At 26.5% G+C, this 23,474-nt stretch overlaps 4 protein-coding genes and 1 long non-coding RNA gene across 12 annotated transcripts; 2 read left to right on the top strand and 3 right to left on the bottom strand.

Moving 5' to 3' along the window:
• Positions 1-664: 664 nt before the first annotated feature.
• LOC141530633 (uncharacterized) lies at positions 665-1,695 on the bottom strand. The gene is made up of 2 exons (XM_074247853.1): positions 1,466-1,695; positions 665-1,348 (listed from the first exon to the last, which is right to left on the bottom strand). The coding sequence occupies exons 1-2, from the start codon at positions 1,552-1,554 to the stop codon at positions 727-729; spliced, it is 711 nt and encodes a 236-aa protein (XP_074103954.1). The 5' UTR covers positions 1,555-1,695; the 3' UTR covers positions 665-726.
• Positions 1,696-2,913: 1,218 nt separating this feature from the next.
• Acsl (Acyl-CoA synthetase long-chain) lies at positions 2,914-15,062 on the top strand. 5 transcript variants are annotated; one of them, XM_074248197.1, is made up of 10 exons: positions 2,914-3,290; positions 3,508-3,714; positions 3,845-3,955; positions 6,685-6,831; positions 8,660-9,014; positions 9,087-9,851; positions 9,944-10,256; positions 10,342-10,605; positions 10,681-10,953; positions 12,837-15,062. In XM_074248197.1, exons 4-10 carry the CDS (start codon positions 6,812-6,814, stop codon positions 12,989-12,991), a joined length of 2,145 nt encoding a protein of 714 aa, XP_074104298.1. In that variant the 5' UTR covers positions 2,914-3,290; positions 3,508-3,714; positions 3,845-3,955; positions 6,685-6,811; the 3' UTR covers positions 12,992-15,062. The 5 variants fall into 5 exon arrangements, with proteins under 5 accessions (XP_074104298.1, XP_074104302.1, XP_074104301.1 ...); XM_074248201.1 differs by lacking the exon at positions 6,685-6,831; XM_074248198.1 differs by lacking the exons at positions 2,914-3,290; positions 3,508-3,714; positions 3,845-3,955 and adding an exon at positions 5,087-5,220.
• Positions 14,891-17,852, bottom strand: LOC141530844 (inactive hydroxysteroid dehydrogenase-like protein 1). 2 transcript variants are annotated; one of them, XM_074248209.1, is made up of 5 exons: positions 17,802-17,852; positions 16,381-16,543; positions 15,898-16,134; positions 15,412-15,755; positions 14,891-15,281 (listed from the first exon to the last, which is right to left on the bottom strand). In XM_074248209.1, the coding sequence occupies exons 2-5, from the start codon at positions 16,538-16,540 to the stop codon at positions 15,075-15,077; spliced, it is 948 nt and encodes a 315-aa protein (XP_074104310.1). In that variant the 5' UTR covers positions 16,541-16,543; positions 17,802-17,852; the 3' UTR covers positions 14,891-15,074. The 2 variants fall into 2 exon arrangements, with proteins under 2 accessions (XP_074104310.1, XP_074104309.1); XM_074248208.1 differs by lacking the exon at positions 17,802-17,852 and adding an exon at positions 17,171-17,547.
• Positions 16,550-22,193, top strand: LOC141530843 (carbohydrate sulfotransferase 11). 3 transcript variants are annotated; one of them, XM_074248206.1, is made up of 5 exons: positions 16,550-17,288; positions 19,836-20,233; positions 20,341-20,628; positions 20,739-20,974; positions 21,695-22,193. In XM_074248206.1, the coding sequence occupies exons 2-5, from the start codon at positions 19,901-19,903 to the stop codon at positions 21,858-21,860; spliced, it is 1,023 nt and encodes a 340-aa protein (XP_074104307.1). In that variant the 5' UTR covers positions 16,550-17,288; positions 19,836-19,900; the 3' UTR covers positions 21,861-22,193. The 3 variants fall into 3 exon arrangements, with proteins under 3 accessions (XP_074104307.1, XP_074104306.1, XP_074104308.1); XM_074248205.1 differs by lacking the exon at positions 16,550-17,288 and adding an exon at positions 17,993-18,808; XM_074248207.1 differs by lacking the exon at positions 16,550-17,288 and adding an exon at positions 17,993-18,899.
• Positions 22,194-22,329: 136 nt separating this feature from the next.
• Positions 22,330-23,368, bottom strand: LOC141530849 (uncharacterized). Its single transcript, XR_012479811.1, has 3 exons — positions 23,145-23,368; positions 22,839-23,066; positions 22,330-22,678 (listed from the first exon to the last, which is right to left on the bottom strand). It is a non-coding gene; the product is annotated as an uncharacterized LOC141530849 (long non-coding RNA).
• Positions 23,369-23,474: the final 106 nt, after the last annotated feature.

The raw sequence follows: 23,474 nt of genomic DNA, 5'->3' as shown, positions 1-23,474 counted from the left end.
TTAACCCACAACAAATTGAATACTTTAGTAAAAAAAAAAAATTACTCACTATGAATTAAACACTTTACAACAATATGAAATTAATTTTATACGCAATGTCTAGTATAGTATCTGTGTAGTTTTTATCGCCGTTTCGTTACGACGTACCTTCAACGGAAATGTTCATGTTTTTTTAAAAACATTCTATCGCTAATTTAATTAATTTTTATTTTAAATAATAAACTTTTATTTTAACTTTTAAAAAAATTTGCTGTAACTGCGCGTAACCATAGTTTATTATCTCTATATTTCTGTTTTTAATTTATATAATGTATATATGAACATACGTTCGCTCATCAGACAGTTAAAAAAATTTAAAGCTAAAAAGTTGATAACTACAAGTTTTTTTTTAAGTTATAAAAATTCTATGAGCAAGCATGAAACGTTTAAATTTTACAAAAAATTTCTTGGTAAACGTTGAAACTTTTGAATAGTTTTACAAACATTTAATATGGATTTTTCTTATTTACGGTACAGATATTTATTATATTTTGAAATAGCACACATAGTCGGACTACTCGCGACATCTACTTACACAGCTTCGAACTATTTTAAAACCTTCCTAAGCAAATGGTAAAAAAATGTTTAGACAGAAAATCAATAAATAATTCATGAATTTCATAAATAAAAGTAATATTTTTTATTCACAACAATAATCTGTTAAAGTACAAAAATAAATAACTAAAACTATCCTAGTTCTGTTAAAAAATTGTGGAGACTACTTCTTTTGGAGGGTGCAGTTGATGTATTGATTATTCCCTTCAATTTTGAAATATTTATTTTCTTCGGCTTACTCCCGGATACGTTAATATTATTGCTCTTTCTTTGTTTTCCTTTAGGGTTCAACAACCTAGGTGTATCAGTGTTAATTTTTGTAATCTCAGCTCCCTGGCAATCTTTGACATTTGGGGTATTTATCAATAATCCAGCAGTTTTATCTTTAATCCGTTTCTTTTTTCTCTTCGGCGTAATGTCAGTGACAACTTCTCTTTTAGATATTTTCAATCGCTCTGGTTTATTCAACGTAACAAAATTTTTCTTTTTACAAACAGAGCAAATAATTATCAATTTATTCAATCGATTCTTAAGACTCTTACGTACTAACTTTTTTTGACACGCTGACAATTGAATATCATTAACCGAATTTTTAATCAACTTTTTAACTGAATTCGGTATCGGCTTTCCTTGAATCAATCTGACTTTATAATCTACTGTGTTCCATAACGAACCGCAATGAGAGCACATAGTATTAATCCCAAAAATTTGTTTAGGTAACTCTCCATCGCTTGTCAATTCTTTACAGCATTTTCTTCAAAATTAAATAATTAAATCAATTAAACATGAAGTCTAAGTAAAAAATGTTAATAAAAGCAATTCATTTAAATTACAAATAAATAATTTAAAAAAAAAACATACATATACTTACACATAATAATTACGAAGTTCATTAGCCTCCGGATTTTTATGTTTACTCAAAAATTTTGTGATATTCAACAAATGTGTAACTTTTTCCATTATCAAATTTTTTGCCAATTACAACATATTTAAATAATAATTAATAAGTACACTAATTATAACCTATCTTTTACAAACAAATTTGTAAACAATAAAAAATTCACTCGATCACACAGCACGTGTATTTTATTACCAACCGAAATAACAATAAGCCAAAAAATAAATTGTTAATATTTAATTCTTTAACTCTCAGATGTCACTAATTGTCACTACCTGCGAATGATAATCGTTAATAGTATTACCAACATTACCGACGTGAAGAACGACATAAACTATACCTCTCTTTAAATCTTAACATCAAAATAAATCTAATAATTAAAAATTTGCAAATATTTATACATGTGTTCCAAATCAGTCCGGAAAATTTATAAATTATAATTTTTAATTGCAATTATCAACAATAATAACAATAATAATTTGTTTCTGAGTCAAGTTAAATGTGGTAACGAATTGTTGATAAAAAAAAAAAAAAAAACAACTTAGTATCGATCTTACTGAGTTTGTGACGTCATTTATGGTAGATCACGCCACATCCCCACTTTAGAAATACTCATCAGCGATTGGTGCTGATGTAACATACGAAATACACTCAAGATTTGTAATATTTATTTAAATTTTATCAAATTTTAAATTTAAAATATTGTTAATAAATCACTTATTTTTAATTTTACTCAATTCAATTATTAATCAAAATAAATACTTTTTATTTAAAAACTTATTTATTAAAATTATTTAATTTATTAACTGATAAATTCAGAGAGTACCAATTGTTTCTTCACATTAATAATATCTTCACATTAATAATAAAGAAGAAATAGAAGCTAAATTTTCAGAACTTATATAATTTTTTTGGTTTTTTTAAATTAATTCCATAAACATGACCTAAATGAAAATGTAAAAAATGACTCTTTTGATTACTCCAATGTACTGTGCTGATAATAATTGAAATAAATGATTTTTGTTATAAAAAATTGAAGTAAAAAAAAAAAAAAAAAAATAAGTTAACGCAATGTCTCCCTCTTTTTTCTATTAGCGCGCGCAGTATTCATCTCTTAGTTTATATCGGTATATATGCGCACATGTTGTACAGTCTGTACATGGTTTTTTTGTCTCGACGAATGCAGCAGACTCTCGTTAGAGTTACAGCTGCTAAAGCTAATAGTGTATATATATATATATATATATATATATATATATATATATATATATATATATATATATATATATATATATATATATATATATATATATATATATATATATTAGTCATAATACTCGTACTGATTCACGATTCACATTAGTGGATAACTTTTATATACGTTGATAAATCTAAAGATCTAACTAGTAAGTGTCCCTGGGATGTCTAGTGTATACTTATCGTTATTTTACAACGCAATACACGGCAAAAGTTATCCTAAAATTTTTTCAATGAAAGAATAATGTAAACGTCAGTTTATCCAATGTCTGGTGAATAAATAAAATATTTTAATTCAGTCATATGCACATCAAGTTAAATGAACCATCACGTAAGGACAGTCATTGATAACAAAATCAACAATATTTCGTGTTTTATTTATTATGTCAGTAAATAATCGCTATGAATTAATTAATAATCAGAGTTTGTTTAATTGAATTGACATAATTTATCAAAAATATTAAGCTATTTGTATTTATCTAGACTACGAAACAGAGTAGTAAATAAAGTGACACAGTTTCACGTCAATGAATTACTGAAGGTATGTATCCTAAAAAATAATTTATATTTTATTTTATATTGTGAAGATGATAATGACCATGATGACTAATAGTGATGGTCTTAAATTAATTAATTGAGTTAATTAATTAATTAATTTATTTTTTTAGTGTTGATGTCAATGAACTGACACTAGAAAGCTATATAATTAAATAATATATTTAATAGAACATTTATATTTATTTTTTTGGTAATAAAAGATCCACTTCGATGAGCTTGTCACGTGGTCAAAGTTGGCAGACTCCACAATCTGGTGAACTCGAAAAATTACACGTACGATCTCACCTAACCTGATTATTCCGTTGAGTAAATGAGACGGTAAATGTTGATACAAGTATTGGAGAGAGTTGTCTTCTAGAGAAATTTATTTGTAATAATAAATTTATTACCGATAAAAAAATCTAAAGGTTTGTAATAATAATTATTATAATAATTTATAAATAAATTTTAATTCATAAAATTATAAGTAAAAGTACTTTGAACTTGAAATTATAAATTATGACCTATTTATTGACCAAGTGATTGGATATTTTTCAGTTTTCATTCCAAGGTTGAGAAATTTATTGGAAGATCAAGAATACTTGTGAGTGGTAAATAAAAAAAAATCCAGCTTTTCTTATTTGGAAAGACCTACTTACGCTAAAAAGGGTAAGCTCCATATTGCTTATCTGTTTTTTATTATTTTATTTTATTTTATTTTTTTTAATTATCTTCTACTGGTTATTTATTTTGGTGGGATTAATTGGTAATAGTTGTAATAATGGTGAAGGTTATTTATTAAACAAAATTTAATATCACGCTTCTAAAAATATCCAGGTATATTAAATGATTTAAATGGGAATTATGCAAAGCTAATGTCCTCAGAATGCCCACGTGTATTTTATAAATTATTATTACATAACTATTCGGTGGTGGTTATCAATCATATCGCTATACATTAATATTAATTATTATCATCCGCAAGGCTAAAGTTAATTATTAATAATTTTTTCCTCTCTTAAAATGAAATATAAATAAAATAAAAACAATTGTTTTGTTTTTATCAAGTATATTTATAGAATTTATTCCTATTATTACCTCAGCTATCGATAAGAATTTCTCACGATGTGATTCACAATTCTAATGTTTTTATTATCAAGTAATTTTATTTGAACAACAATACCGATGACTGATATTTTTATTCAACTGTAAGTAATCAATTTAACTCATTTGAATTTGTTAATAATTAATATCTAGACTTAATTAACCGGAACTTGTTAATTAAGTGATAAATAAATTAATAATTACCCTACGGTCATGACATCACACGTTTGCATATTTATACAATAGTGTATGTCTCAGTCAATGCAATTTTTATCAGCTGTTTTCATCGATACTACGGAATAGTAATAAACCTAACACACGTTATGTATTATATAATACACCACTTATGTGAAGTACATATAGTAAACTTATAATGATTCGTAGTATAAGCTCATGTGACTTATGCGATTAAAATTCATTCATAGACTCGTGAACTATATACTACTCCATTATTGGTAGGTCTTCAGGTGATTGTAATCGTCGTTTAGAATCAATGTACATAATTTATTACGACATTTACAAACATACCAACAATAACGGGTGTTATCAGTTGTCACTATTCAACCAATCAAAAGTCAATTTGAATAAAAAAAAAAATAATGAGTTAGAAAAATAATAAAATCAGTTAGGAATGCAACTATTTGTTATTTGAGCGGATTTGACCTTAAGTAGAGGCGCGTCAGTGTGTCTATTGTGCAGTGTGTTGTAGAGTATCATGTGGGAGGGTGTAATAAGTAAGATAATAATGAACGAGTGACCAGGGAAGTGATACGGGTTACATTAGCTGTTGTACACTGGTAGTTCACATATCAAATGCAGGACGTCATTGGGTAATATGTCTTGATGTTAAGTTATTTCTCTTTACTACCCTCACACAAACATTAGCCACTTCCTCTTGTTTATTTAAATATTTTTATTACATCTCTATTACTTTATTCCTACATTAAAAATAAAAGTAAAAGTTATTTTTGTTTTTAAACTACGATTAGTTTCAAATTTGATAATTTTTAAAAGATAAAGAAATTATTTGAAGAAATACCGAGTCTATGGGTTGTTTTCTATTGAGAAATAGCTGTTGGAGTAAATAGTGTATCTATTATTAAACTTCAATTCAAAGTTTTTTTTAGTTTTTTTGCCTTGAAATGCCCGAAGGTCTTAACATACTGTCTGATGAAATCAAAGTCCAAAGTTTGTTGCCGTAAATTTACTATGAAGAATGAGAAAAGTAACACGTTAAATAACTAAATCGTAAGCTGACGTCTATCTTAATCCACGTCATCGTATGATGAACATATAATATTTTATGCATATATGTTTGTATGTATATATGTATCTTAAAAACATAATTTAGCGAATGTTTCGTTAAACATTCAATTAAATTTCTGAGTTGCCATTGGATAATGGTGAATTGCAAACATTTATCACGTGGACAAGATGAAAATTTCAGTGCTAACAAGCCGATTGGACTCTGTACTTTATATTTTGATGAATAAATACCGTTGTCGTTCAAACATCATTACAGTTGTCAATGTATTACTCTTTTTGACGATCATGATAATAATAAAAAATAATAATCTTTGAGCAATCAATATCAAGGTTAAAAATTTTTTTTATTTATATCAACATTAGATTGTTGAAGTAATTAGATTTTGGTATCAGTTCTTCTTTAAAAACATTTTTAAATACTCATCTAATTATTATGATAATAATATTATTAATTAACTATCAATAAACAGTCATCAATAAATCATCGTTATAGCTGTAATACCAATTTAAATATTTAATATTTCGTTGGTGTTTATTTGTTTTTGTAATGAGTAAAAACAAATAACTCATAACTCGAGTGTATGATCTGTCTCGGTGATAGAACCATTAAATTGTTAGTGAATATGTATGCGGGTTTCTTCTTCACTGATATAATTGTACCATATATGACATATGTACAACAATAATAACAATAAGACGAATAATAATGATAAAGATGGTCTTTAAAGTCTTATTTGATGCAAAGAGCGAGTAACGCAAAGCCATTTCAATCAATGAAGATCGCTAATAGTTATATAGATGCAATTTTATTTATACAAAAGTCTATATTTTGTGTTGTGACAAGCATGCCAGTTTGATTTATTTAAAATATTTAAATAAAAAGTTTTATTTGCCAATTTAAATATTTTACTGATGTGTTATTTTTCTTTAAATTTACTTTGAAATACAAGCATGGTAGTTTAAATTTTTGATAACTGAGATAGTTAAAAAATATCAGAACTGGATTTTGGATTAATTTTTTTTTACAGAAAAAATCAAATAGTTCCCTGGTGTGTGAATATTCCAATACTACAATAAATAATAATTACCAGAAGTTACTCAAGAAATAATAACCGAGGTTCCAATATTTAAAAATAATAAACAAAACCCGCCATCATGATTATAGACGACAAATTGTGAGTCGATATTAATATTAATTTGTCATATAAAATGCTACTACTGGCATATAAAGTGCATTGTATGATAAATTATCTGTTTTAATAATCATTAATGATTAATTAAGATAATTTATCTATTGACATCTTTTGTTGTTCACTGTCAAATGCATGTATCCATTATTTGCAAATTAACAGAGAACTTTAACAAGGCTTTGCTTTCAATCACACTTCTCTTCATTTAATAAACATTTTATTCACTTGCTATTGTAACAATTTATAATATTTATTATTTGTACTTATGATTTATTATGTAAGATTTGATCTTTTTTTTTTTTTTTTTTTTTTTTTTAGTGATAAACTCCAAAAATAATAATTATTAAGTATTATTTAAGTTAATATGCAATCTGTGTTATGATATATGATGATAATTGTGTATAAAAATTATCGTTATAAATAATCAATAATTGTTATCTCGGATTGATTAAATAAGAAATCAATCTATTGTCGATTAACGTACAAAGTTCAGAGTTTATCAAGATAAGCAATAAACTCAGTAAAAAGTTTGTATAAAAGTTTTGTTCAAAGTTCTTTTAATCAAATATTACATGTATATCAGTGTCATAAATAAGACAATAAATATCACATGGACTATATTATTTATTAATGATAATTCGTATCAATTTTTTTTTTTAATTTATCTTAATTTTTATCGAACAATAAATTATTTTTAAGTATAGTGCTCGACTGATCGAACTTTGATATTCAGTAAGACAATGAATGTTTATAAATAATTATTATTACCAATAACAAAATTAATAGTTTAGATATTGTTAACCTTGTCTAGAAGATTAAACAGATCGCGATAGAAGAGAGAGACCATTAGTTAGAGTTTAACAAGGTCTTTTTCTATATTTCTGACTCGATATAACATATCTATATGTACGGGTACATACGCATATATCTATACGAAATATAAAAACCACACGTGCAAAGTCCAAATGCGATAACGACCTATCATTATTGCTCTCAGCTATCTCACCTATGCCTAGTTCAATTTTTGAAATCAGTCACCACAACGGCTGTGGTATAAGAGGATCCGATTTCTTTAGTATTAATTTTATTCTATTCTTGCTACTTTTTTATTCATTTAAATAATAACTTAAATAATTATTTATGTGCTTCAATATTTATATTGTATATTACATAATTTTGTTCTACTATAATCGTGTTAATTTTTAATTGTCACTTAATAAGTACGCGTTAAGTGAATAATAAAAATAGTCATGTCAAATGATATAACTTCGTAGTTTGTTGAATTTACGGATAAAAAGCTCGTGAAATACTGAGGTAATTTAACTCGGTAAAAAAATAAAATTTTATTTCTTCAGAAACAAAAAATATTTTTAATTTTTATAAAACTTTAATTGTCAATCTTGTGTTTAGTTAATTAATTAGTGGTTGTTATTATTATGCATGTCAAGTAATTACTGTTTAATAGAAAAAGTTTATAATAAAAATTACCTATTTTCTGTAATGTGAATAATTTTCTTTAAATTTACTATATTTTTGTATGAAGAAAAAAATTCTGAACCAAAAAAAATGTAAATCGATAAATATAAACGAACATTGGTCATGCAAAGTAAGATTTTAAAGTATCTCGAATATTTTTAGTACGACTGTCATTAGTAGATTTGAATAATTGATTATAAATTTAAATATATATATATTTCGCCTCTTCTACTCTTGAATATTTAATTTATTCGACTGATAAATCTTTCATCGCTCTTAAAAATTTATCGCCTTTTTTAAAGAATAAATTGATTATCATTTTTTAAATTATTCACAGAGAAATGGAGAGTTTCTGGATCAGTGGAGTCATCACTGCGTTGAAAGCGCTTTCATATGTCTACGATTTGTTGACCTTTCCAGTCTATCTTTTTCTTCAACGGCCATGGGAGAAGAGGAAACTGTCGCGAAAAGTTCGCGCGAAACCTATTTACAAAGATGAAACATCAATTGTCTACAGAAATGTTGATCAACCAGGGCCTATGCATGCTGCTTTAGAACGACTTAAAATAAATACTGTCGATAAAATTTTACGCTATGCTACTGAGATTCATGGAGATAAACAATGCTTGGGTACGAGACAGATACTCGGTGAAGAAAATGAACTTCAACCCAATGGCAGAGTTTTCAAAAAGGTAAATCTTACAATTTAATTTTTAATTATAATTACTAACAGTTCTAATAATTAATTCTAATTTTAATTGCAGTACAATATGGGCGATTATAAATGGAAGAGTTATAAAGAAGTCGAAAGATTGGTAACGTCATTTGGAAAAGGATTGCAAGAACGAGGACTGACAAAACGAAAGAATATCGTTATTTTCGCAGAAACCCGAGCTGAGTGGATGATTGCAGCTCATGGATGTTTCAAACAAAATTTATCTATAGTCACTATTTATGCGACTTTGGGAGATGAAGCTATTGCACACGGAATAAATGAAACCGAAGTGGATACAGTGATTACCAGTCACGAACTCTTACCTAAATTCCGTAATTTATTGTCAATGACACCTGAAGTAAAGTGCATTATTTACATGGAAGACCAGTTAGTACCGACAGACACAACTGGGTTCAAAGAAGGAGTAAGTTTATTGCCGTTTTCAGATGTGATTAAAATAGGTAATTCGTCCACTGTTGAGTCTGTTGCCCCGCAACCAGACGACACAGCCATCATAATGTACACATCTGGATCGACTGGTGTGCCCAAAGGTGTAATATTGACGCACAAAAATATCGTTTCTAATATTAAAGCATCTTGCAGCGCTTGTGAGACTAGACCAGATGATGTTTTCCTCGGTTTCTTACCACTGGCTCATGTCTTTGAGCTTCTGGTTGAGTGTGTCGCTTTATTATCCGGAGTACCGATCGGTTACAGTTCCCCTCTGACTATGATCGATTCCAGCAGTAAAATTCAACGAGGATGCAAAGGTGATGCATCTATATTACGTCCTACATGCATAACTGCCGTGCCAGTAAGTAAATAAATTTAGTATTTGTTCTAATTTTTTAAAAATTGAAATCTAATATTTTATTTATTTTTATTTTTATTTTATGTTACTTGCAGCTTATACTTGACCGTATATCGAAGGGAATAAATGAAAAAGTAAAGAAGAAGGGGCCATTTAGTCAGGCGATATTTAAATTTGCTTATGAATACAAACTAAAGTGGACAAAACAAGGTTTTGAAACACCTTTCTTCGATCGATTAATATTTAGCTCAGCTAAGCAAGTTCTTGGTGGGCGAATGAGATTCATACTGTCAGGTGGTGCTCCACTCACTCCAGAAACGCATACTCAAGTTAAAATTTGCCTCTGTACCGCTGTACTTCAAGGATACGGTCTAACAGAAACTTGCTCATCAGTCAGTGTTATGGACTGTAAGTATTTTTATATTGAAAAATTAGTAAATTTGTTTACTGAAAATTTTTGTTCGACATTTATTTATTAATTTTTTTTTTTAAGATTACGATCGTACCACTGGAAGAGTTGGTGCACCGGAAATTGGTTGTGATGTGAGACTAGAAAATTGGGAAGAAGGTTCATACAGAGTTACTGACACTCCTAATCCACGTGGAGAAATAATTATTGGAGGAGACAATGTCTCTCAGGGATATTACAAAATACCAGAAAAAACTAAGGAAGACTTTTTTGAAAAAGATGGTAAACGGTGGTTCAGAACTGGCGATATTGGTGAAATTTATCCCGATGGTTGTCTTAAAATTATTGGTAAGCTATTGATATTTTATTTTTTGTTCTTCAAGTTATTGTTATTTAATAATTATTAATTTATTTTCATTTCAGATCGTAAGAAAGATTTGGTTAAATTACAACATGGTGAATATGTATCACTTGGAAAAGTCGAGTCGGAATTAAAAACTTGCCGGATAATTGAAAATATTTGTGTATATGGTGATAGTCATAAGTCTTACACAGTGGCGTTGGTTGTACCTCATGCGCTACATTTACAAGAAATAGCTGATCGTCTTAGTATACAGGGTAGTTTTGAACAGCTTTGTGAGAATCCACAAATAGAAAAAGCTGTTTTACAAGAACTGATTGAGCATGCCAAGAAATGTAAGTTTTTATTACATTTTTTCTTTGAATTTTTTGTAATTAGCAAAATTTAATTATTACTGATCATTTTTCAAAACTGACGATTTAAATTACCTACCATCTAATTTTATAAATTTTATGCGGATAAATTAAAATTCATTGAATTATCAATTAAAAACCTTTTTAAATCAAATAGAAAATTTTAAAAATAGAGATGACGCTGAAGTTAACAGACGGCTAAAATTTTTGATTTTTTTTATTAATTAAAAATATATTTATAAAAAATTGCACTTATAGTTTTTCAAGTTTTTTACATGTGAAATTTTTTTTTTTTTTAATTGTTTAAGTGAAATTTTTTCAAAAAAAAATTTCTAAAAATTTTGAAATGTAGGCTAACTTAATTTTTATAAATAGAGAACTTCTAGATTGGTACATTTTTTATGATAATAGAAGTTAATCGATTTTAAAAATATTATTTAATATGAAAATGAAGTTAGCCGACTTTTCAAAATTTTTAGAAATGTTTTATTGAAAAAATTTCAATTAAATAATTAAAAAAAAAATTTCACCCGTAAAACACTTGAAAAACTATAAGTGTAATTTTTTTAAAAATATCTTTTTAGTTCTAATTTAATTAATAAAAAAAATCAAAAATTTTCTGACGTCTGCTAACTTCAGTGTCATTATTTGATTCATTGTTGACAATAACTTCAGAACAAAACATTCAATCTGAGCACTAAACGTTATTTTTGTCAGGCTATTAAAAGCGATTTATCAAAAAATAAATAAACTGAATTTTTTAATGTATTAATTAATTAAATCTTATAAATAAAATACGTTATGTATAAAGCACTCACTACTTTTCCCGCTAACCGCATCTGAAGATTTCTAATATATTCATGTTGATCAAAAAAACACTAATCACTCAATTATTACTACTTATTTATTCACACTACTCACTAATAACACTATTAAACATGACATTTTATATATTCGCATTTTAAAAACGTTTAAAATTCACGCGTTCCATTGTTTTTGCCTGCCGAATCATCACAATTGACCGTTGGAAAATAGACTAAAAATCCTTACGGAGTTGCGCGCGCATCCAATCATCTATCGACTAATTTGAAATAATCGATCTATTACAAATAATTAAGCGCCAAATTTAAAAATGACGTCAATTGGTTCTAGTGATGACATTGAAGTTGACAAACATTAGAAATTTTTTTAGAATTTCATAGCAATTAAATTATTATAAAAAAAATTTAATTAAAAAATTCTACATGTGAAAATTAATAAAAATCATAAGTGAAAATTTTTAGAAGCATTTTTTTATTGTAATTGATTTATTAAAAAAAATTTTTAAATTGACAGCTGACGGCTAACTTCAGTATCATTTCTAGTAATGATTTTTTTTTTACTTTGATTTAAACGTAAAATAATTTATTAATTAATTAATTTCCTAAATCGATTAATATTTATTGACAATGTTAGATGACATTAAAAATTTATTTATACTTATTTCCTGATTTTTAAGACTGAAGAAGAATTAATTAACATTTAAAAGTAAGATTACAGCAAACATTTTAGAATTTTGTTATAAAAACTTATGAATAATCAATTTATAACAAAAATAACAATACAAAAAATAGGTTAAAGAATTTTAAAAAACTCTTCCTGGGCAATAATTTAGTTTTTTTATGATTAAATTTTAATTTATTGGATAAAATAAAAAAAAGTAATTGTCTGTTAATTTTATACTCATGAATAACCATCAGTAAAATATTTGTCGCTTCAACTTTATTATCTAGTTTATTACTTAACACAATAAATTCTCTATAAATTATACAATTATCTATATTTAAAATAATTAATACTTTATTTATTTTTTTTTATTTTAACAGCAAATCTTCAAAGATTTGAAATACCCGGATCTGTCAAATTATGTGCTGAACAATGGTCGCCAGACATGGGTCTCGTTACAGCAGCATTTAAAGTTAAGAGGAAAGCTGTACAAGAACGCTATCAACATGAAATAAATCGAATGTATGCATCGTGATGTTCTGAGCCTTTTATCTTTATTAAGGAATAAATTCTAAGAACAAAGAAAATCTTCATACGAAGAGGAAACAGATAAAGATGAGAAAGTGAAGAAATAAAACTAAATTGTAATTTTATCAAATGAAAATAATTATTGAGAATTTTGTCTTTCGAAAATACAAACAGAATATTTATATTAAGGTGCTATGATAATATATGAAGTGGATGACATATTACAAACCAAAATACTATGAGGTTTATGTACACTTATTAACAAAACCTCATGTTATTTACGTACAATCATCGAAAGTAATTATTACTTTTATTAATTGAAACCCAGTTTTTTTTTTTCATAACGCACAGTTTGCAATGCTAAATACCTCGTTAAATGAGCAGAACATTGTTTTTTTAAAAACAAATTATTTAAGTCTTCCGCGTTATTGATCGTAAAAATCAATAATAGAGTATTGATTTTTTTTTAGACATTTTTGTTTGAGATTTTTAAAGCTTCTTATACAATGACATTATTTTGATTTGCTTCATTAGGGTAGTAATAACTAAAAAAAAAAAATATTATTAGTATTTATTTTAAGAATGGATTAAAAAAAATAGTAATAACAACAAAAGCAGTAATTGTACTATATAAATAAAATATAGGTGAAATTAAATATAGAAGAAAAAAAATTTTGTGATAATTTTAAGAATAATTATCAACGTTACATAGTCAAAAAGAGATTGAAAAAAAAAAAAAAAACTTAAACAAGTATCATGTGAAAATTAATAAATTAATTTCCTTAATATAAAATTAAGATGAAATGTATGTGGCATCAATTTATTCGTGATGTGATTGGTCGAATATATCACAAGCATGAAAATATATGCAAATTTCAAATTTAGGCGCGCGCAAATTCAAATTCTAGTGTCATTTAAAGAAGAAAAAGCAAAGGTCAATATAAGGAAATTCTTTTTCTAAGTTTTATAATGAGATTTACATGATAATTTATTTTATAGTTCTTGTTGATTCCTGAAAATTTTTTTTTCGTTTCATATGCAAATTAATGTAAGTAATATAGACTGGGGGTTTTTTTTTTCTTTCAATAAAAAAAAAAACCCAAGATGTTTAAAGTGAATTAAATTATTCAAATTTATTTTATAGTAAAATAATTGTTAATATTTATTAGCCTTGAAGTAATTAAAATAAAAAAAAATAATTCGTTAGTATTTTTTAGACGTTAATAATTTATAAAAAAAAAAAAATTATCAAGAGCGTTTATAATGTGAACTGTAATTTAAAATAATACTAACAAACAAGGAAAAAATGTAATTACAAAAGTACAAATTGATTTCTGACGCAGAAGAAATCAAGAAATTATTTTTTTTTTTTTTTTTAATTTTATTCGAAACAAGTTGATTAAAAAACTATTACTTTTTCTGTTAATTAATGATACTTACAAAGTAACAATAATCAGTTCTTAATTATATGATACGTTGATACGTAATATGAAAATTACATGGTAATCTTTATAAGTGTCTATATATTGATATATAAAAAGTTGTTACGAAACTGTGTCATCCATTCAATATAAAAATTATTATAAATATATATTTTTCTGTTCAACTAGAGTTACAAAAGAATACTTGTAATGATAGTAAGTAATAAGTGATCAATAATAATTATTAAAAATAATAATAATCGTGGATGCTATTTATTAAGTAGCGGTAAATAAAGATACTCAACAAATGGTATCAATAGTTTTATTAAACGTGTTTAATTAATAATTAAACAGGATGAACTGTCAAACCATTAAATAAAAAAATAGACAAAATAAATCGGTACTAATTACAATTACTTACAAACATTGTATATTAAACGCTAAAAAAGTGAATAACAAAGGAAAAAAAAAAAAACAACAAGTAATTAATTTTTTAAATGTGTCTCATTTAAACGTTAGAGTTACTATATATGTATATTTAAGATTAACTGTACAGATGATGTAAAAAACGTGACGAAGAAATTCAAGATTCAATGAAAATTTATATAAAATTGAAAAATTATTTTGTTGAATTATAAATTATAAATTATATATGTATATTTACATTGTTCATAGATTTTTTTGCTTTAAATAATCCTTTCTGAATGTTTGATTCATCATTTCACCAATTTTGGTCCGTATCCATACTGGAGGTATTAATGTGAAAAAAGCTTGTATACCGTGAGCCCAATAACCCGTACTGCTGTCGATCTTTCCAAGAGTTGCAACAGCATTCTTTGCGTAAGTTGTTGCGTCCGGTACCGCGACTGTGGATACCTTTATTCAATAATAATTCACGGTTACTTTATTCATTTTTTTTTTCAGGATTCTTCAGTCATTCTTATTACGTAATTAAAAAAATGATTTAATAGGCAAAAAAATAAGATATCTTAGTAATAAAATTTACCTGCAATCGATGAGAAAAGGCATTCATTTTAGTGTTAACAAATAGTGGCGTTAAATGCTGGACCGTAATACCGAATTTATTGTATTCGACTCTTAGAGCTTCAGAGAAACTTCTTAAATATACTTTAGTCGCCGCGTAAACAGTCATTAGCGGCAGAGGCTGCAATTCTGACCCTGATGATACGTTGACGATTGCTCCTTTTTGTCTTTTTTGCATTCCTGGTATTACTATACGTGTCATTAAAGTAGCAGCACCAATATTCACATTTATTATGTCCCAAAGTTCATCTTCCGGGACTTCTCCCACATACATTGGGTATGTATACTGTTTTCCGACATTATTGACTATTTAAACAAAAATATTCATTTTTTAAATGTAACTTTCTTTTTAAAAAAAATCTAATTTGTTTTATTTTTAAATTAAAATTTTTTAATTATTCAAAAGAATTTAATCTCAGATAAAATAGTATTTAAAAAAATAAATTACCTAAAATTCCAACAGGTATATCTCTCAAATGTGGTTCTATTTCAACACTAACTTCTCTTCCTTTAGAAAAGTCTGCTGAAATTAATTTAATTTGTATGTTTGAACTTATTGTTAAGATTTCACTTTTAGTTTTTTCCAGTCTTTCAGCATTACGACTAATAAGAACTAAATTGAATCCACGATTGGCAAGTTCTTTCGCATAAGCTTTACCAATCCCATCAGTCGAGCCAGTCACCACTGTAAAATAATTTAATAGTTATTTTACTATCGCAATAATTCATCGGATTAAGAAAATATCATTATTGACTTTTTTTTTTATTGTAAAACTCTTAATAGCGTTAAGAAATGTTTTTATTTTTATTCAAAAAAATGTAAGAATAAATTTTTGAATATTTATTAGAAAAAAAAAATTTATAGGACTCAGCGATTTAAAATATAATAATTTAAAAATTTTAATTAAAAATAAATTATAAATAAGCTCACCTGCCCATTCTCCAAATTTATTTTTCAAATCAATTGGTTTTTGATTTACCAATGGAATTAATACTTCAAATATTGCACGAGATATTCTACTCACTGGGTCCAACAGTATCCAAAGAATCAATACTGCCACCAATAACCACAGAGAAATTGACAATATCATTTTCTTCAATAATAATAAACATTAATCACTAATATATTTACAAAAACTTATTAAAACTATTTCATTTAATTTTTCATCACATCACTAATTTATCAAATAATTGTATTAAAAATTTTTTTAAATCTACAAAAATCGACTCTTTAATTATAATGTATTTAGTCTTAGTTAAGTCGAATTTTCTTTGCTAATAAATAAATAAAAAATATGTACATTTAAAAATGAACAAAGACTACAGATCTAATCAGTTTCACCGGCTTCTAGTGACTGCCAAGAAGTTTATAAATGTAAAAACACTTTCTCTGTTACTCTATACTCGCTGTTGGTTGATCAACATCAACTGAGCTCGCACGATTTGATACACACACTCTTCACAGGATTATTTAAATGATACCAGCACGTTTAGTTTTTTAAATAATATTTTTTTTCTTTACCAACTATTGAATTAATTACTCATCTCTCAACAAAAATCAATTGATCGTACGATAAGCTATTTCTTCTTTTATTTTAAGTTGATAATATAAATTTTTTTTATCAGAATAAAATATCATTCCTTTTTCTTAAAAACTCTTATCTGTAGCGCAATTGTGAATGCACTGAACATTACTTTATACACGTATTTTATCTACGTACATTTATAAACATTAGGGTGTGCCAAAATGTAACTTCCTTGATGGACCTTTTAAAATTGGAATTTTCAGTTCCACTTTTGAAATCAGCTGTGTTTAGGCCTTTCCTAAGATATTTTGGGGTAAGACGATAGATTTTATATTCATAGAATTTTTTAGCACGTTTAATTGGGCACTTCCGGCGAAAATTCGAATTTTCAGCGGAAGTGCCCTAACTAAGCTCCAGTTAAAAAATTCTATGAAAATCAAATTTATAAGTACTAATTTATAAGTATTAATTTATAAAGTACTAATTTAAAATATCAACAATTAATAGAGTTATCAAAGGTGAAGTTTATCCAGTTTTTTTTTCTTTTTTTAAAATATGAAAAAACAAAATTAACTTTTGTCGGTACTTTGAAATTATTTGTTAAAATAAAAGCGTTTCCGTGTAACACATTCTATTTATTTAAACTACAGCATAAATTTTTTTATCTTCATTCTTATACTTGAAAGTTAACAAATAATAAACAGTTCAAGTGTTAAATTTAAATATTTTAGTTGTAAAATTCAAATGTTAAATAGCATCATACATTTCTAGTAATGACGCACACAGTCAAGTAAATATATAATTATAATAAATATTTTCTTTTTACCTATTCAAATCAATTAACAGCTTGTAAATTTTTCACTATAAGATATAAGACGACATGACGTGTTACAAATAGAAATGATTTGTTAGTACTGCGTCAGAAACTATGTCTAATAATACATATGCGATATAAAGTTCAAATTACGCAATAAATAAAACATTTACATAAATGAATCTATAACTTTCTCGCGAAAAGATAAATAAATTAATCATATTTTAGTTATTAAATTTGTAAAATTTTTTAATAAATTATAAAAAGAAATTTAACATTTAAAAACAGTCACGAAATTTAAAATAAAAATTCAATGACATCTCGAAATATATATTTCTATCTTTATTTAATTCCCGTTGGTTTGAGAGATCAACAAAAAGTTTATAGGCAGATGGAATGAAAGAAAAATAAAAAAGAGATTAAAAAATAAATAATAAAAAAAAAAAAAAAGGCGACTAACTTAAATGTAAGAAGAGATGAGAAGGAGACAGTGGAGATTTTAAGAGGGAGTACACTCTAAACTATGAGATGGATATTATCAAGTGTAGTAGAGTCTTTCTCTGAATCTCTGCACGCAAAGTAATTGCAGTTACGTATTATAACGAGTAAAGTATATGCATAAACACTCATTACATGTCGGATGGTAAATTGTGCCCTGAGCCAGTGTTTATGTTTCTTAAGCGTAGACGTTAATGTATGCGCAAAACAACATGTATCACGAAATTGTCTGCCGGTTGACATTTCATTTGAATATTTAATCGAAAAAAAGTAAATTTAAAACTTTAAAAATCGCGAGTATCGGCTATAGATCGCGTGGTGATCGAGAGTGGGTTTCGGGTAGAGACCTTCACTCGTGCTCAAAGAAACCTTGTTCTGTAAATTGAGTTAAAGTGCAAACTTGTTCGGATCTCTACGTCCAACTTTTATTTCACCAAGGTCTTGTGTTCGGTGAATGTGTCACTTACTGACGGAATAGACAGGTTTTTATTTTTTAACAAATACCCAGAGGATTTTTTAATGTGAGTATCGGACACATAACACTTTGATTTTATACATACAATTTATTTATTGGCCAATTAAAAAGTTTCAACTTGCGAAATGCGGTAAAAAGTAATTGAATTTTTTAACAAATTTATTTTAAACTGTAAATTTAGAATTTGAAAAAAAAAAAGTTCAAGATAAATTGTTAATTTTAATTTTTTGCTGTTAATTCTATTGATCAATTATTTATTACAAAATAAATGTTGTCTAATCTTTGACCTACGGTAACTTTAATGCCTTAATAATCAATTAGATTGTAATAGCCACGTGAGTTACTCAGCATTTATTTAAGAAAAAAAATAAAAAACAATCTCTTTTCTAGCTTGTTATCTTAATGGATATGATGGTTAGTTCGTTTAAATTGGTACTGAATTAATTTTTCGCGGTTTTTAAAGCTCAGATGCGCGCAAATAACGTACAGTTACTCATTCTTTTTGCTCCTCCGACCTTTCAAATGCATCAAATTCCTTAAATTCTTTTTATCTTACAACTGTTAAAGCATACAAATCAATTTATTTCAGTAAAATAATATTTTTTTACACACTCTCAATTTCGTATTCATTGAGAATTAAAAATCCGTTTTTTCTGACCATTTATTTTTTTATTTTTACTCATTTAAATATTAATCGTGACAAAAAAACTGGAATCGATGAGAAAAAAAAAAGATTTATCTTGCAAAAACGACCCACTGACACCCAATAGAATCCAGTTATTCGAGATACTTAAAATTTCTAACGCGAAACAAGAAAAACAATTGACCTCTTTCTAAATTATCCACCATTAATGATAATTATAATAATAACAATAAAATACTCAACCGGTGAGCTCCAGACACCTATTTCATAGAACATAATCACAGACACTTAAGAAGACTATTTTTTCCGCCTAATAGATATATAATTTAAGTACCAAGAATTTATTTATAATAACCTGTAGTTTATAATTTTTATAAATTTTGGAGTTAAAAAAATATCCTTTTGACTCGTATAATATTTTTTTTCGAAGTGAACGACTTGGTTAATCGTATCCAGACGCCCAAGGTAAATCAATGAAGCGAAGGTCAAAGTATAATGATACAATGGCGAATCATGAAGATAATACTAATAACAACTCACCTAATGTTCACCTTCGTACACTTGGAAACTAATAATGATAATAGTATTGTCAATAACAATAATGATGGATTATCAACTAAATTTCAACGACACAAACCGGCTTACTCGTCGATCGGTTCAAATGCATTAGCAAGATCCGCTTTAATAGAACGCCAAGAGAAGCTGCAATACAACTGTGAAGATATTATAACAACAAAACAAGTTAACGAACGTATCTTAGTGCCTGATGATTTTAGAAACATACTCGTTAATGATGAGCTTGAATTGCTTTATTGCTACGTTCCAAAGGTATTAATAAATTAATAAATCATTAATCTTCATTTTTAGATAAATTATATTTTCAATTCCTCTTTGATTACAATAATAATTATAACAGTAATTGCTTTAATATACAGGTTGCATGTACTAATTGGAAACGTGTTTTGATGATTGCAACTGGTAAATGGTCTGGAAACAATCCACTGGAGATACCCGGGAATCTTACACACGCCGCAGGAACTTTTAAACGGTTGAGTAATTTTACAATGACAGAGATAGAACGTAAATTATCGAACTATGATACACTTATTGTTGTGAGACATCCGCTTGAAAGATTACTATCGGCATACAGAAACAAATTTGAAACTAAAGATGAAATAAGTGCAAAGTACTTTCAAACCCGTTTCGGTCGAAGGATCATTAAGGTAAATGCCAAGGAAATTTATTTAATGCCAACGAATATTTTTATAAAAATTCAACTATTTCCTTATTTATTAATTTTATTCTTATTAACGACGTAATATTTTTATAACAGAATTATAGAAGAAATCCGAGCAAAGAGTCTTTAGCTAAAGGGGATGACGTTACGTTCAGCGAGTTTGTTGATTTTATAACAGACAAAAATATTAATGGTACGAGTAATGAACATTGGAAGCCTATTTATCAATTGTGTTTGCCTTGTGATGTTAATTACAATCTTATTAGCAAGTATGAAACACTTGCGGAAGATGCCATGGAAATATTGGAAAGAATTGGCGCTGGATCGTTAACGTAATTATTAGTTTTAATAATTAAGGTAGTTGTGGTGCAATGTTGTCAAAAAATTAGAGATTGTACGCGCCGCAAAAGTACATGAACTTGTCGTTAAGTAATCCATCATTTTTACGCAAGACTGTACTCATAGAAACAAATTGTTTTTATCCGACTCTGTAAATATGTACTTTTTCATAAATTGTTCAACTTTAATCCGTTATCTATAAATAATTAAACAGTCAAAAATTGTTTTTATAACTCACAATAAATACATTAATATAGACTATCAGTTTTTTTGAAAGTTTCTGACAGTTAATTTTTTTTTATCACTAAGAAACTGGTACAGAACTGCAAAAACCGTATGCAAACAACGTTAAATATCCAATTTTTTTTAATTGAATTCATCTCTGGCTGTAAGTGGTGAATCAGCTTTAAATTTTAAGGGTAATTGTATCATCATGTCCTTAATAAGTATACAAAAATTTAGAATTTTTTGACGGTATGCCTTAACCACTACAGCTACCTTAAGTTCAATTATTATTAATATTATTACACAGAAAAAAAAATTTACTTTAATCATGAATTAAGTAAATAATTTTAAAAAATTTAATCATTTTAAATTGAGTAGAAAAATTCTTAAATTGAGAAACTTTTCTTACTTTAAGCGAATTTTACTTGATTCAAGAATTTTCTCTTGATTCAAGTTAATTTCTTTCTCATAGTTTATTCCTTTTGCAGATTTCCAATGAGAGCATCTAGCAATGAGCCAACGGCAGGAAAATTGGAGCATTATTATTCAATGCTTACTTATAAGCAGATGAAAAAGTTAGCTAAAATGTACAAAATGGATCTAAAACTATTTGAATACTCTTTAGAACAAGTTCTTGGATTTTCTTTAGCATGACATAGATTTTTAAATTCAAGATATATTATTTATAATGTAAATATTTTTTAAGTCATTAGTTTATTTTATACCTTTGAAATCTGTGATTATCGAGATGGTGCTCGAATTTTAATTTAATAATTATTAAAATAATAAATACTACGATATAAATATATATTAATTTAAAAAAATTTCTGTCATCTTTATGCCACATGTACAATAAAATATAAATAGTAATTAAGATCTATTTTTTCGTTTAACTTCCTAATGATTGATTGTTCTGACGTAAAACAATTAAGATAAACAAATTCTCTGAGTATTAAGATATAGTTAAATCTATCGATATGTTCTTATTACACTCCAAGAATATTGTGGTGACACTTATGACATCAATGATTTTAAGACTTATATATAGATAGTGTTTATTTACAATCATTATACATAGATTATTGGTTTCGTAAATATATTATTAAGCTAATCAAATTATTTAGATTCCAAAATGATAATTATGACGCTTATCAATTCTTTAATACTGTTTAAAAGAAATGAATTTCTTGATAATAAATAATTGATACTCGTGGTTGAATTCTCATCTTAATAATTAAAATAAATTAAATAATTGTTACATATAATACAAAGGATATAATTTTTTTACAAAAATAAAAATATACATATAAATATATAAAATATTGTTCAAGCTATGAAACAGCAAATTTGTCCAGTAATTGTCGATATACAAAAGGGAATTTTTTTCACTAGTTTCAATTGGTGACCAAGCAATATCGTCACTTCTTGTTCTCCAGGAATAAATTTCAATTTTAATAAAACTGGTAGAGCTTCTGTGAAATAAAGCACGTACAAAATTATTAATCCAATTTCATCGACAAATTCAAAGTATTGTGCAGTAAAATATACTTTGGAATTTTGAAAAATTAACATTTTAAACATGAAATATATTTATATATTTTACCGCACAATGTAAAAAAAATTAATACAAACTTTTTAGTAAATCAAACGATGAATTACAATTTAAGTTCTCAATAAGACAGTCGTAAGCGCTCATAAAATACGATTCTATGGAATTTTCTTGTTTTTGATATTTATCCACAAGAAGTTTCCATAAATCTGGAAATTTGTTTTTCAAATACGGAATAGCTCTCGAACCCACAGCTTGCATTTGTAGCGAACATTGTGAACACTGATTTTCCAATAGATCAACCATATTCACTGTGAAAATATAATTATACTTAATAAACTATTTCATTTGCTAATTCATTCCAAGATAAATTATTAATTTTCACTTACATTTTATTCGTTCGCCAAATGCATCACAAGATTCTGCTCCAAGAACACAAAAAAATCGATTTAAAAACTCTTGGTTAATTTTGAAGAAAGTTTTCCCTTGGCTGAGTACTATCCTTGAAACTTCAGTGAAAAATGTAGATACAATACGTTTACATTTTCTACAATTTCTAAAAATATTCAGGACTGACCAACTATTGCTATTAACTGTCTCCGTCAAACAGTAAATTTTTCTAAATACTTGAATTAAATCAAAACTTTTTTGTACTTTTAAATTTTAATTAATTTCATAGAACATTATTAAAATTCATGAATTAAAAATTTTTAAATGTA

This window comes from Cotesia typhae, unplaced genomic scaffold (genome assembly GCF_013202065.1).
Source record: "Cotesia typhae breed Kobodo isofemale line unplaced genomic scaffold, CoteBio_Ctyphae contig_5, whole genome shotgun sequence".
Classification (NCBI taxonomy): Eukaryota; Metazoa; Arthropoda; class Insecta; order Hymenoptera; family Braconidae; genus Cotesia; species Cotesia typhae.
This window is presented reverse-complemented; position numbering and strand designations above follow the sequence as displayed.